The 15,558-nt window shown below is 50.6% G+C and overlaps 2 protein-coding genes across 14 annotated transcripts in view; both read left to right on the forward strand.

Annotated features, from left to right (window-relative positions):
* The window catches only part of DCPS (decapping enzyme, scavenger), a 51,889-nt gene extending 41,813 nt beyond the window's left edge, over nt 1-10,076 (forward strand). For both annotated transcript variants that reach the window (XM_002754574.7, XM_035265032.3), the window contains 2 exons: nt 2,766-2,876; nt 4,787-10,076. In XM_002754574.7, coding sequence (XP_002754620.1) covers nt 2,766-2,876; nt 4,787-5,053 — 378 coding nt within the window. In that variant the 3' untranslated portion in view covers nt 5,054-10,076. The remainder of the gene's footprint in view (nt 1-2,765; nt 2,877-4,786) is intronic.
* A 5,244-nt stretch (nt 10,077-15,320) lies between these two features.
* ST3GAL4 (ST3 beta-galactoside alpha-2,3-sialyltransferase 4) overlaps nt 15,321-15,558 on the forward strand; it is a 57,142-nt gene continuing 56,904 nt past the window's right edge. For all 12 annotated transcript variants that reach the window (XM_078339786.1, XM_078339787.1, XM_035265044.3 and 9 more), the window contains exon 1: nt 15,321-15,471. The gene's annotated coding sequence lies outside the window, so the exon portion shown is untranslated. The remainder of the gene's footprint in view (nt 15,472-15,558) is intronic.

Genomic DNA, 15,558 nt, shown 5'->3' on the forward strand with positions numbered 1-15,558 from the left:
GTCCTTCTTAACCTTTGCTTAATTCTTTTTTTTTTTTTTTTTTTGAGAACAAATCTCACTCTGTTGCCCAGACTGGAGTGCAGTGGTGTGATCTCAGCTCACTGCAACCTCCGCCTCCCGGGTTCAAGCGATTCTTATGCCTCAGCAACCTGAGTAGCTGGGACTACAGGCGTGAGCCACCGCACCCAGCTTTAATTCTTACTTGACTTTGGATGATGACGTATTTTACTGTGTTAGATCCTTGACTTGTGACAGCCCTGAATTTGATAGCTCTGTTGGAATTAGACAATGCATCCAGCAGAAAGACAGGCCATGTCTGGGCTTCTTTTCTTTGTCTTTGGGCCAGGGAAGGGCTGGGGATAGGGAGACACCCTGGTGTTTGCTTTCAGGATCTTTCCTAATCACCTTGAATCTCCTCCTGCCACTGGTCCTGAAAGTTACTGTCTCCAAACTGATGGCCCTGAATTCAAGGGATTATCCATTTTTTCATCCATTCAACAAATATTTATCAGGTGCCTGTTTGCTAGAGATGGTGCCGCCTTAGGAGGTTATAACATACCTTCTTCTATTCTCTTAAAGGTCACCTGTGTTCTTTTGTTTATTTTCTTGTAGGGTTAGTTCATACACGTGGCAAAAATGCACACAGAACAGAGGATGTGCAGTGGAAGTATGCTCCCTCACCCCACAGTCCTTCCCTTCCCTTCCCTAAAACCACTGTCGTTGCTATTTCTTTGTCTCTGGTAACCTTTCTATACTGGGTTTATAAACATATGTACATGTGTATATAGATACACACACATTTTCAGTTCATATGATTTAAGTTCTTTGATCTAAAGTTCTCAGACCAGGGAATTCTTCCTTTGAGGCACCCTAGAGGTTAAAAGATGGCTCTCCAATGCTCCAGCAATTCTCTTTCTTCCTGCCAGGAAACTATTAGTTTGATTTTACGGTCTTGACTTGTAAAAAGAGACTGATGGTGTCTATCTGTCTTCCCAGAGTGATGGACGGGCCACCTTCTGGGGCGCCAGCCTGAGGCCCTCTCTTGCCCCTGGTCTAGCTTTTTTCAGATCACTTCTCTGAGCCAGGAGGCCCTTTGGCTGCCAGCAGGAAATGTTGGGTCATGTCTAATGAATGGATTATTTTCCCTCCCTTATGAAGCCTGTAAACTGACACCTAACACCACTGTCTGACACCCAGCACCAGGCTCCATGCCCCATTCTATGCCAGTGGAGCAGAGAGTTGCGAGTTAGTGTCATGTTTGTGATTTGTCAGCAGACATAACCCAAAACAAATGTTACTATTATTTGGGAGTCCCATGACAATGACACATAGAACAGCTGAAAACGCACACACTCAGACATTCATCAGCATGTGCTTGTGCACGTGCGCGCGCGCACGCACACACACACACACACACACACACACACACAAAACCTAAGTTGAAGCACTTTTGTTTCTGGGCTTCTCTTTGGATTCCTAAGTCCAAAGTGAGAGAGTACATTTCTTGGGCACAGACCATGAGAGAGTACACAGGAGCAAATTGAGGCCTGGTGCATACAGCTCAGCTACACGTGGGAGCTTCCTGTGGGCTCATCTGCAGAAAGTCTGAGGCAGAGAACCCAGATTCCTAGAATTCTGGCAGGAAAAATGTTCATGGCATGTAAAGACCATGGCATATTTGGATATCAAGAAGTAATGTAGAAAATCCCATCCTGAATTTTCAATTTGGGGCCCCAGGGAATTTGGTTGGGTGAGTCATGGTCCTGAAATTATCTCCACGAGGAATCTGGTAGCTCAGACTGCAGGGCAGGGCACTGCTGGGTTCTCCCCGCACCTTGCCCCTCAGAGCCTTGGTGTCTGGGGCCTGCCTGCACATGGATGTAATTACCAGGCAAGGCCAGGGTTTAAGTAAGCAGGGGTTTTCTGGGCAAGAGGAAGAGTGCATTTGCCCTCTGGCACAAGATCTTGACTTTGATTCTTTGTACTGTGGTGACCTTCAGGTTTTCATCAGCCAGGCTGTGCTCAGGAAGGACAGCAGGAAGGTGTCCCGTGAGATAGCGGAAGAGAGAAACAGGCTAACTGCCCTGGTGTGTGTGCTGCCGAGCTGGCCCTAGGCTCCCTTCCCAGCCGTCACATCCCACTCCACCTGTTCATGTGCCTTGACTCCAGACAAATCAAGTTGCTTCCTCTCCCCTTACATATACTTTCTATGCCCTCTACATTCGTACCCTATACATTGTTGCCTCCAAGCCTTTGCTCTGTTTCCTCTACCTGAATATCCTTTCTCCAAATTCTACCACTTTTTCTGGACTGATCCTCTGCCTTCTCTTCCAGGAGGCCTTCCTGTGTTGCTCCAGGTAGCTAGAGTCTTTCCTTCCTCCTGTGCTGGGATTATTTTGTGTCTTACAGTAGAGCTACTTACATACATGTGATCAGACTGTAAACTATTCGAGGGAGAGAGTTACCCTTGCTCTTCCTTGAGCCTCTCGGCTCCCTGCCCCTGGTAGCTCTGGGGAATGAGTATGTAGAACTCTCACAGGGTATTCTCTAGCAAGAAGCAGACACAGAAGGCCTGCTCCTCAGACCATCCCACAAGCCTGGGATTGCGGCTGCCCACATTGCCTGGGGGCAGTCCTGCTTCGGGGTTTCTCCTGGCACTGCAGGCCTCAGGTGGATTCGTCTTGGCTTATGTGAGAACTCCAGGGTTGGCAGCCTCCCCAGGTCTGTTCCCCGCTGAGCCTGGTCTCCCCTCGCTCTCTACGCAGCTTGATGACCTCTACTTGATTGCCATCTGCCATCGCCGGGGCATCAGGTCCCTCCGCGACCTTACTCCAGAGCACCTGCCGCTCCTCAGGAACATTCTCCACCAGGGGCAGGTGAGTGGCTTCACCATACTACATGGAAGCGCAGAGAAATTAGACTCAGATTCCAGTGTGTTCCTGGGCCCCTTTTCTCACCCTTCCCAGAGTCCATCTTGTAGAGATTTCTCTCGGGGACCCCATTAGGCTCTTCAGGTTGAAGAGCAGAGCCCTATATCCTTGGTCCTGCCTGGCGCTCCAGCTCTGCTTTCAGCCACATTTCCTCACCCTCATGCTTGCCTTCCTCAGCCTTTCTCCACAGGTCCCATCTAGGATGCACTTCCACCTCTCACTCCATAGACTCTGGTCCTTAAGTCCTGGCCCCTCCCACTCAAGGACCACCCATTTCTCATGACAACCACAAAAACCACATCGTGCCAGAGCTGCTTGGGAATATGGGCGCATGACTTCCATATGTGTGCATGCATGTGTCTCCCTGTCTAGACTCAGGACAGACTGAATTCTGTAGCACCAGTGTTCTGGGATACTTTTCTCTGGGATATTTGTTGAGTTGAATGAAATTATAGGGGCTCTAAATGGAGGCCAGGAGCAGGGGAAGATGGGGGAAGAGTGTCTAGAATCTTGGGTGTGGTCCTGGCCTGACATTTGGACCCTAACCAGCTGAGTGGCCTGGGGCTGGTTACTTCACCTCCCTGGACCACATTATCTAGAGGGATCCCTTCTAAATCCACCCTCCTTTGGGGCTGGGTCTGTCTTTTTCCCACTCTGAGATGTGATGATCTGCCTGACGTGCCAGAGCTAGCAGTCCTAACGATGCCCAGCCAGGAGAGAGGTTTGCCCCTTTTTGGCCAGACCTGGAAGAGAGGCTCTGCCCAGACCCAGCCTCCCCCTGCCACTGGGCTCCTGCCCACCCATGGCACCACCCCTCTGGCTGCCTTTATCTTTTTGGGGTGGCTTATTTATATCCTGAAGCAGTCTCTGGGTATTACAAATGGCAGACAATGGTGTCTTTCTCTTGGGGAGATGCTGGGCCAACACTTTGACCTGCCCTAGCAGCTCAGACAGCTCCACCCTGGCAGGCAGGCCCCACTTATTCCAGGAACCCTTCAGGTGCCTTGGCCCTGGTCTCACCGTGCCGCAGAGGTTCCTGGGGCGAGCTCCAATGCAGAACACAATTCTGGGGTGTATACTCAGCCCACTGAGGCCCTAGTCTTTTTCTCTTTGCCTCTGACCACCTCAGGGATTTGCCCACAATGGAGATGAGAGTCTCTGGTTAATTCTATGCCTTGCAGGCTCCTCAAGGTGGAGGTTGGTAGAAAAAGACCCACCCCTGAGCAAGGTGGAAGAGGGCAAAGGAAGCCAGGGCCGAAGTCAATGCTTTCTTCTTCTGCAGGGAGCCCACTGAGACTTGCCTAGGTCTGTGTGGGAGCAGCCCCTCCCACACCCCTTCCCCAGTCCTTGCCCTTTCACGAAGTCCTCAGCATAGCTCCCTCCCTATCTTCATTGTTTCTAACCTCCACCCTGTTCTATACTAAAAGAGAGAATGAGGCTTCCTCCCACCCACTTCATGATTGATTAAATGCTTCGAAATCATGGAAGATTGTTCCCATAATCTTGGGAGTCTGGGGCCTGTCTGTAGACACTGGGACTTCCGAGATTCCCAGCAGCAACTGTTTGAGAAAGTCAGTGTTTTATCCATGTTAGGGTGGGGACGCTGATCAAGGCCGCTCCCTGCTTCTTGTGGGAGAGAATCTCAGCTTTGCAGCTGTCACCTGTACTTGTGGATTTCCTAGACTAGAAGACAGAGGGAGCTGAAGCAGACAGCAGGCAGAGAGCTGTTTGGAGGGTTTTTATGAGCTGTCCCAGGCCAGGCTGGGATTCATATGGGAGGAGGGTCTAGATGGGGACATGGTGCCGGCCCCCAGGTAGCACGGTGACCCTTGGCCTGCCTGCTCCTATCTCGTCAGGAAGTCATCCTGCAGCGCTATCAGATGACAGGAGACCGTCTTCGAGTATACCTGCACTACCTGCCCTCCTACTACCACCTGCACGTGCACTTCACCGCCCTGGGCTTCGAAGCCCCCGGCTCAGGCGTGGAGCGCGCCCACCTGCTGGCCGAGGTGATCGAGAACCTGGAGTGTGACCCCAAGCACTACCAGCAGCGCACGCTCACCTTCGCCCTTAGGGCTGACGACCCTCTGCTCAAGCTCTTGCAGGAGGTTCGGCAAAGCTGAATTAACTCGAGAAGAGCACAGATGTGTGGGACTGGGGGAGGAGTGGGGACAAGATTTTTTATCTCCAAGTGAATTTTCTAAAAATGTGTTTTGTATCGGCTTATTCCTAGTAGTGAATAAAGTAGTGGGCTCACTCAATGTGGACAGCGTGGCCTGGGAGGCAGACAGATGGTGAGGGAGAGTGGGTGGGCAGAACTGGTGGGAACGCCTTGAGAAAGGTGGAAAGGCTCCAGGTGGTTTCAACCAACGGGTGGGAGCTGACTTGCATGAGTGCCAAGGGCCTTCTCAAGCTCCTGGGCTCACAGTCTATGGTAGGGTCCTTGTCCCCACTCTGTGCCTTTCCTGTTTGCACTCCTTCCCGTTCTGCTCCTCCCCTTCTCCCCTCCTCCTTCCCCTACCATCCAACTCTCCTTTGAGGAGTTCCCCAAAAAAACCAAACTTGACACCTTTCAGGAAATTATCTGTAGAGGTTTCTGATGGCACTTCCTTCCAGCACTGAGGTCACACCTCCCTGTGAGTCAGTCAACCCTGATGATAAACTTCTTGTTGATGAGGATGGGGGGGGTGGTACTTGGAAGTGGGTGGGTTTTAATAGGAATCAGATGATGCAAGCCTGAAAAGCCTGCCTCTCTCTGTTATTTGGTCAGCGAGTCCCCGGCCTTGAGTTTTTTATCTCAGCAGGAAGACAAAACAGACTCAGTGGAGCAGCCAGAAGATCAAGTGCAAAACAGTGAATCAGCAAGGGCAAAGTGATACAGTTGCAATTGAATGCAAAAGCCTGGAGGCGGCTAGGGTTCCAGGCGTAATAGAGGCAGACTTTCAGAGGATCTTGAGACCAGGAAGGGACCTCAAAGTGCCAGAGGCTGATGACCAATTAAGGAGCCATTGGGGCTTATCTGGGAAGGGTGACACCTGCAACCGCTCAAGCAGAGCAGGAACATGGCTTGTATGTGCAGGCTCACAAGTAAACGCATAAGACTCTCCAGCACACAGGACCAAGGCATTCTGCTGCCAGAGGGGCTGGCGTTGGCCACTTTGTCAGAGTAGGGCTGTGGATTTTGTGCCTTGCTTGGGAAGCTCTCAGGTGTGGTAGAATGGCAGGCTCTTAAGTGAAAGCAGGTGGGAAGCCTGAGGCACAGTGAGTGGTCCTTACTCTCCATCCCTTGCCTGAGAACCAGGAAGCCTCATTCAGAGTCTAGCCCCTTTACTTGCAGGTGGTGGTCCAGGTGCAGCCAACCTGCTTCAGGATCTCAGGGTCTGCTGTGGACCACTGTGGCCCTGGGAAAGACCCTTAGAAACAGCAGGGGAGTGGAGGGTGTGGTCAGAAAGCCTCAGGGACCTGCTGCAGCCTTCAGGAAGTTCAGATGAGACAACGAAGCGACTGGCCTCCACTCGGCCACTCTTCCCTGCAGCTCTTTTTTTTTGAGTCGGAGTCTCGCCCTGTTGCCCAGGCTGGAGTGCAGTGGTGCAACCTCAGCTCACTGCAACCTCCGCCTCCCAGATTCAAGCTATTCTCCTGCCTCAGCCTCCTGAGTAGCTGGGACTACAGGTGTGTGCAGTCACGCCTGGCTAATTTTTTATATTTTTAGTAGAGACGGGGTTTCATTGTGTTAACCAGGATGGTCTGGATCTCCTGATGTCATGATCCGCCCACCTCAGCCTCCCAAAGTGCTGGGATTACAGGCATGAGCCACGCGCCCAGCTTTTATTTTTATTTTTTTGAGACAGTCTCACTCTGTCACCCTGACTGGAGTTGCATGCAGTGGCTTGATCTTGGTTCACTGCAACCTCTGCCTCCTAGGTTCAAGAAATTCTCCTGCCTCAGCCTCCCGAGTAGCTTGGACTACAGGTACATGCCACCACGCCCTGCTAATTTTTATGTTTTTAGTAGAGATGGGGTTTCACCATGTTGGCCAGAATGGTCTCCAACTCCTGGCCTCAGGTGATCCACCCACCTCAGCCTCCCAAAGTGCTGGGATTCCAGGTGTGAGCCACCGCGTTTGGCCCCCTGCACCATTTCAATAGTACCTGGGTTCAGGCGGTGTGCAGTTGCAGCCAAGGAACTTTGAGGTGGTGACCAATGCAGGGAGGTCTGACAGCCAGCAACACATCTGACCGACTCTTTCCCGGGCTAAGCAAATACTTTTGTGGACAGTGACACTGGCAACTGCTGGGGTCTTGGAGTCAGGAGGCTGGATGGAGGTCTTCTCCCAGAGCAGTGTCCAGCTTGCAGGAATGCTCCCTGGGTCTCAGTTATGCCCATTCCAGGTCCAGGTGAAAGAAGTGACCCGCTTCCGGTCTAAAAGCAGATGTGGTCCCGGCAAGCAAACACGGGCTCCATCTCTAGCACCACAGCTGCCTCGGAGTGGAGGGACGCTTCCCTGTGCAGCAGCCCTTCCCTGCAGCCTCAGCGCATGCTCTCCTGCCTAGCCCTCAACCGTGCTGCTAGAGGGCCTGGCTCCACAGGCTCCCACTGACCTTGCCATTCCTTCCCCTCATCCTGTAGTGCCTGACCCCTGGAGGAAGGTGTGTAGGAACTCGACACTGGATGAATAAATGTTTGAGAGGCAGGAGAGATGGAACAGAGTTCACGCAACAGGACCAATGAGGCTGGGAGTCACAGCAGAGGGCAGGCACTCAGGTCTGGAGAGGCAGGGCATGGAGACAGGGACCCACACTCAGGAAGGCTTCTCGACTCCCCCGAGGGGCTGGCCAGTTCTATCTTCTTTCCACTCTGCAGTGAGGGGGCCCTCTGGGATAGCATCCCCTGAATTCTCTCCCAGCCTCGTTTATTTTCACCACAGTATAGAAGGGGACTTCTCCCAAAGCCTCACCTCTTAATTTTTCCTGTACATGAAAAGACAAGCCCCTGCTAGGGGCCTGGCAATGGTTTCCCGCCAGAGCCAGCTAGTGCTCTGCTGCTGTAATCGCAAGAGAACCTGTCAGCCACTGCCCTCACGAAGGTCCCTCCCACTCTCCCTCAATCCAGCCCTCTTTGGGCTTGTTAGCCTCAAGGGCTAGAGTGCACCAGGTTGGCTGCTCTGCCAAGTCCTGTTAAGACTCCAAAAGCATAGACTTTTATTTTATTTTATTTTTTTGAGATGGAGTTTCACTCTTGTTGCCCAGGCTGAAGTGCAATGGTACAATCTCGGCTCACTGCAACTTCCAGCTCCCAGGTTCCAGTGATTCTACTGTATCAGCCTCCTGAGTAACTGGGATTACAGGTGCCCGCCACTACGCCTGGCTAATTTTTTTTTTTTTATCTTTTTAGTAGAGATGGGGTTACCATATTGGCCAGGCTGGTCTCGAACTCTTGACCTTAGGTGATCCGCCCACCTTCGCATCCCAAAGTGCTGGGATTACAGGCGTGAGTCACTGTGCCCGGCCATCTCTGTCTTTATAGGGTGACCTTTGTACAGACTTCTGGATAACTCAACATGGTAGCTTCGCATATAGTGCCTCCTTTTATTCCTACCTGTGAGTTTGTCTGCTTTGTTTTAGTTATCTCTGTATCCCTGGCCCCTAGGATACTACCTAGCTCAGCGAACCAACCTTTCACATAAAGCAATGTTATAACACTACATTCATATAGCAGATTGTTTCATGGTCTGCATTCTCGCTCCATTTTACAAAGAAATGGGCTCAGGATGTCTTGTCCAGCATTATGGAGTTAAGTTAGTCAGCTCTAGGAAGCAGAGACTTCTGGCCCTTTGTTCACCACTTCCCCAGAACCTCGGGTGGTGACTCACCTATAAGTGCTCCATAAACGTGTAGCAAATGGAGGACCAGAGCTAGGCTCTGAATGAGGCCTCCTGGATCTCAGGCAGAGGATGGAGAGTAAGGCCACCCCCTCTGCCTCATGCTTCCCTCCTGCTATCACTTAAGAGCCCACCATCCTTCCATCCTGAGCAAGCCCTACCTTGACAAAATGGCAAATGCCAGTCCCTCAGGCAGCACCACGCCTTGTTCCTGTGCGCTGGAGAGAGTGCCTCAGAAGCATGCCGTGCCCGGGCTCTGCTGGAGCAGTGCAGATGTCACCCTTCCTAGATAAATCCTGGACGGCTCCACGACTGCTTTTAGCCCCAATGCTTGGCCTACATTCTTTCTGCCTCGGTTGGAAAAGGAAAGCAGCAGTTGGAGGCATGACTGCTATTGTTTCTTGGCTTCTCCCCGTTTGCCTCAAAGTTTCCTAATAGAGCAAAATTGCTGAGTGGTCTATTTATCAACATGAAACAGAAAAATACCATCTCAGGCTCCACATTACATGTCCCTGTTGAATACAGATTCCCGAATTGAGAAATAAGAAACAATTACATACAAAGTAATACTTGAACATGTTTCTCTTGTAATACTTCCATATCCAAAACATTTGAATATATTTATTTTATTGATGTACATCTGCCAACTCTTCCTTCTCAGAAAAGACTATTTTTATTCCAAACATGTATACATACGGTTAAAATGTACTTTTAAAAATAAGATGGTGATAATTACTGGTAGTTGTTATTAAAGTAGCCTCGCTTAGCAAAATAAATGTTAGCAACCCTAAGTTTGTTCTATTATAATATTATTGAAATTACATTGAATTCTGAAATCCATGTCAACTTGAAGTTACCAAGTTTTAACCACTGTTAGAAAATAAGCAGGAATGGAATCTGTTTCAAGTGTTTTAGTTTCAATTCAATTTAATAAACAGGTTTTGAGCATCTACACCACCCTCTTTTGGGTGTTTTGCAAGCACCTGGAGGCAGAGCTCATGTGGAGCTTACAATTTAGTGAGGAACACAGGCATTAATTACAAAGTAATTACAATGCTGATGAGTGCCTTGAAGTGGAGGGGGCTATGGGGCTTCACCCAAAGAAGCTAAACCTGCAGGCTAAAAGTTTTTGGTTTTTTAAGTAATTATTTCTTTTAATTGGCAAATAGAAATTGTATATATTTACGGTGTACAACGTAATGTTTTGTTATATGTATACACTGTGGAATCACTATATCAGGATAATAAACATATGCATCACCTCACATACTTATCATTTTGTAATGGTGAGAACATTTAAAACCTCTGTGAGCAATTTTCAAGTATGCAGTACATTTTTTTCTTTTCTTTTTTTTTTTTTTTTTTTGAGACGGAGTCTTGCTCTGCCGCCCAGGCTGGAATGGAGTAGTGCGATCTCAACTCATTGCAACCTCCGCCTCCTGGGTTCAAGCCTTGTGCCTCAGTCTCCCAAGAAGCTGGGACTACAGGCACGCATCACCACGCCTGGCTAATTTTGTAGTTTTAGTAGAGGCGGGGTTTTACCCTGTTGCCTAGGCTGGTCTCAAACTCCTGACCTCAAGTGATCTGCCTGCCTCTGCCTCCCAAAGTGCTGGGATTATAGGCGTGAGCCACCGTGCCCGGCCCAGTTATTAACTCTTATTACCATGTTGCACAATACATCTCTGGAACTTCTTCCTCCAGTCCAGCTGAAAGTTTGTATCCTTTGACCATTTCCCCATTCCCGCTGGCAACCACCCGTTCTACTCTCTGCTTTGTGAGTTCCACTTTGTTAGGGTTGATACCTGAGATTGCGCAGTGTTTGCCTTCTCTTGAACTCCTGACCTCGGGTGGTCCACCCACCTTGGCCTCCCAAAGCTCAAAGATTACAGGCGTGAGCCACCACACCCAGCATTTTGTTTGCCTTCTCATGCTCTAGGCTGGACCTTACTCATCATCAGCCCAATGACAAGCAGAGCAAAGGCCCAGAAGGGAGACCAGGGCTCAGTGTGACTGGCACTGAGAGCTGAGCTTGTAGCATGGGCCCACACATACATTTAGGACTCTAGCTGATCTTCCCTTCAGAACCATGATGAAGAAATGAAAGCCAAGGCCAAAAAAATCTCAGAATGTTCTTTTCCTCCTCTGCTTGGGAAGCAGAATGGTCTGATGGCTCCGGCATAGAATCTTTGCCATAACCAAGTCTGATCTGGGGCAAGTTACATAAATTTTGCTCATGAAATAGGAGTGACAATAAGGCTTCCCCCAGAGAGTTTTCGTGAGGATTAAGTAAGAATTTTGTTGGACATAGTATCACTCAGTAAGTGTTCCGGTCTGAGAGTGACTGAAAGGATAAAACTAGAGATATTAGAGTAAGATAATTGCTATGGCCTCAATGTCTGTGTTACCCTAAAATTCATATGTGGAAATCCTAATCCCCAAGGCAATGGTAGGGCCTTTGGGAGGTGATTAGGCCATGAGGGTGGGAAGCCCCAATTAATGGGATTAGTGACTCATTAAAGAGATCCTAGAGTCACCCCTAGACCCTTCCTCTCACTGGGAGGTGACAGTGAGAAGATGACCTTCTATGAACCCGGAAGCAGGCTGCCTAGCCTACAGAACTGCCAGAGTGTGCTGTAGTTTATAAACCACCCAGTCTATACTTTGCATAACAGACCAAACAAACTTAAGACAATGTTAAAAATAACTTCCTGATTAAAAGTGCTATGAAATGCTAGACTGCATGGCAACCAAGAGGTTTTATTTATTTATTTAGTGATGGAGTCTCACTTTGTCACCCAGGCTGGAGTGCAATGGCTTGATTTCGGCTCACTGCAACCTCCACCTCCCAGGTTCAAGTGATTCTCCTGCCTCAGCCTCCTGAGTAGCTGGGATTACAGGCGCCTGCTACCACACCTGGCTAATTTTTGTGTTTTTAGTAGAGATGGGGTTTCACCATGTTGGCTAGGCTGGTCTTAAACTCCTGACCTCAGGTGATCCACCCACCTTAGCCTCCCAAAGTGCTGGGATTACAGCTGTGAGCCACCGTGCACGGCCAACCAAGAGGTTTTAAGGAAAAAAGCAAGCCATAAACTTCCTGTGGTTAACTGACCATGGTCCTAAACAGAGGCAGGGGCTGCATCAATGACTTCTCAGGATCTTTTTCAGCCTACAGGTTCCTGGAATGCATTTCAGCTAACATTATAACAGTGATGTCCCTTGCTGTTGAGAACCCTGGGAACAGCTCAGCTCCATGGTCCAGCCATATAAATCTGATAAAAATAGAGCTGAAATACCATCCTGGAGTTGCTATTTTAAAAAGCATCTGAGATGCTGGATGGGGTATATTTTTTCCTCATACAGCATCTTGCTGTTCCCTCCTCTTGGTGGGCAGGATGCTAATGTGGCAAATAGAGAGATATGCTCCCGCTCACACCCACTGCTGCCGGAGAGGAGCCGCAGGACCAGGGCTTCCCAGGTCTAGATGCACCAGCTCCTCCCTCTGCTCCTGAGGCCCCTCTGGTTGCCCCAGCACAGAGGTGTCCTGCCACTTCCACCAAGAAGAAATACAGGAGAGGTAAAGTGAGGCACAGGAAATAGGAATGGAGGCAGCACTGATGGCTTGGAAGGGGACTCAGACCTGTTCCTCAGGTTACCTTGGCCCCACTTTGGCACAGATAACATCCAAAAGAAATTGTCCCCACGGGCCAAAGCCCTGCTCACCCCATCTTATTGCCTCTTGTTGAGCCGCTCATAGTGTCTTTTAGCTGCACTAAAGGGGTGCCTGGGGTTAAAGCAGCACAAGAAAAGAAAAGAGAAAGGGAAGGTGGAAAGAAAAAGAAAAAGAAGGAAAGAAAGAGAAAGAAAAAGAAGGAAGGAAGGAGAAGAAAATAAAAGAGAAAAAGACACCACAATTGCTTCCCTCCTGCCCCCAAAGATGATATGGCTTCTAGGCAGTGAGCTAAGCTTCTGGCTGTGCTGTTAAGAAACTGGAGGGAAAAATGAGTAAGCACATTGTGGCCAAACCAGAGGGGAGCAGAATTACAGTTAGCTTCTGGGCACCTAGTAACCAGGTTGGGATAAGCTGGGGTAAGGAGCGGGGAGAGGCCTGAATACAGCTTATAGGTTAGAAGAGGCGTGTCATCTGCATAGTAACAGCACACACTTGGCTGGGCATGGTGGCTTACCCCTATAATCCCAGTACTGTGGGAGGCCAAGGTGGGTGGATCACCTGAGGTCAGGAGTTCAAAATCAGCCTGGCTAACATGGTGAAACCCTGTTTCTACTAAAAATACAAAAATTAGTCAGGCACGGTGGCATGTGCCTGTAGTCCCAGCTACTTGGGAGGCTGAGGCAGGAGAATCGCTTGAACCTGGGAGGTGGAGGTTGCAGTGAGCCGAGATGGCGCCACTGCACTCCCACCTGGGCAACAAAAAGGAAACTCTGTCTCAAAAAGAAAAAGAAAAAAAGCCAGCACACACTTATATATAGCAGGTTATGCTTTCAGAGCAAATTTGAATCCATTGCCGGATTTAATGCCAACAATAGCTCTTTGAATAAGCACAGTTATTTCCACATTTTTGTTCTAGTAAGAAAACTAAAGCTATTTAGCGGCAGAGGCAGAGTTGGAACTCAGGTCTCCAGGAGCAAATGCTGGTTCTTAGGTTCCATTTTTCTGGTAGAGTGACATTTACGTGATTCACGGCAAGAATTGCAAACTATGTTTAGATCTAGTTCATTAAATGACCAAGTTTAGTGGCGTGGCTGATGTTTGGATCAGTTCTGCCAGATTCACCTAGTTATTAAGGGCAGCTGCTTATTCTCTTTGGGCCAGTTTTCTTATCTGTAGAACAAGGAGGTGATTCCCTCTTCCTCCAGTTGCCCAGGGCAGGGAGTTAGTCATTATATTCTTTTTTTTTTTTTTTTGAGATGGAGATTTGCTCTTGTTGCCCAGGCTGGAGTACAATGGCACCATCTTGGCTTACTGCAATCTCTGCCTCCCAGGTTTAAGAGATTCTCCTGCCTCAGTCTCCTGAGTAGCTGGGATTACAGGCATGCATCACCATGTCCAGCTAATTTTTGTATTTTTCATAGAGACAGGGTTTCTCCATGTTAGTCAGGCTGGTATCCAACTACTGACCTCAGGTCATTTGCCCGCCTGGGCCTCCCAAAGTGCTGGGATTACAGGCGTGAGTCACCACACCCGGCCCATTATGTTCTTTATAGCCGCTTAATTCCAGGCCTGGAGATGGCATGCAACAAATAGTTGCTGAATAAATGTTTGACTGATTAAGCCAAAGGCACCATATTGAAACAAAATTAAGTTAGACACGGTGAAATGCCAAACAGCCTCTGCCCATGCAAGGAATGATTGAGGATGGAGCACAGTCACCTGCAGAGGAATAACTAGGAGGCAGAATCTCCTCACTCAGCTCATTTTGAGCAGAGCTTCCCACTACCCATTCTTGATAGATAAGCCCTCCCGCCTGAAGCGGACATTGAGCTGGGGCTTCTCTGAACCACCTTGCACTTAGTCACATCCTGTCCTGCCTCGTTCTTGAATGGCGTCCATGGTGAGCCTTCTCTATGCCGCTGGATGGTAAGCTTCCTGGGGGCAGGGAATGGGTCTGACACTTTCCTTGGAGCCCCTGGTGTTCCCGACACAGGGCTGTTTATACACGGGGTTCTGGAAAACACTGTGCCGACCTATGAAAGGGGCTGGCTTAGGGGGCTGTGGATTGTCCTGCAGGGTGACTTCTGAACTGTTCTTCAGTCTGAGCAGTTCCCAGGTTTATTTGGGGGGATGCCTGGGTCCAAAGAACCAGGGTCAGGGGCCCAGGGGTTTCTTCCTGTAGACAGGATGCCTGGCGCCTTCAATAACAGGAAACGGAGAAACTTTCTGAGGCCAAGATAAAGAGTCTGCAAGTGAGGGGTGCAGAGCGAGCAGTTTGGGGGCGGCAGGCCCCGACCAAAGCAGAGGAAGGGCCCAGGTCTGGGCCCAGGGGACTGGCTGCCTTGCGTACATGGGGGATAGGAAGCATGGGCTCCCGGAACAAGGCCCTACCCCACCCCCGCCTCAGTTTCCCCAGTGAGGGAAGGACACCGTTCCCTGTTCGGGAAAGCACTGAACCCTTTCTTGATTCTCATTGTTCCCAGAAGGGTGCGCGTTGGCTGCGCTGGGCATACCCACCCTCGCGCCACTCACAGGCAGCGCCTGCCCTGGCCCTGCGCTCACCCCATCCGGCCTCCTCTTCCGCTCCTAAGTGCCTCTAGCACCCCCGGCGCCCCTGCCTGCCTCCGTCCGGGCCTCGGAGGCGTGCACACCATCCCAAGCCGGCAATCGCGCGGCATCGCCCCCGCCCTTCCCCCTCCTCCATCCCGCCCTTCCTCCCCCTCCCGGTCGCTCCCGGGAGTCGGCTCCGGGGCCGCCGTGTGCGCAAGCGTGTCCAGCCCCTTCCCCGCCCCCCGCCCGGGCCCGTACCCGTACCCGGGCCCCCGCCTCCCCTGCAGGCGGACTCGTCCGCTCGCAGGCCGGCCCCGCGCCCGGGACAGGGACCGGGCCGAGCGGAGCCGTAGCGCCAGCGCTGCGCTGCCAGTCGGTGTGCCTAGCGGATCGGAGCTGCGCGCGGAACTGTGCTGCCCTGCCCCGCTCCACCCGCGAGGGTGAGTATGCGGCGGCCGGGCGCGGGGGCCCGCGGGGGAGGCGGGGAGCCGCGGGGTCCTCGGCCTCCTGGCCTCAGCCCGCGCGGC

This window comes from Callithrix jacchus, chromosome 10 (assembly GCF_049354715.1).
Source record: "Callithrix jacchus isolate 240 chromosome 10, calJac240_pri, whole genome shotgun sequence".
NCBI classification, from domain to species: Eukaryota; Metazoa; Chordata; class Mammalia; order Primates; family Cebidae; genus Callithrix; species Callithrix jacchus.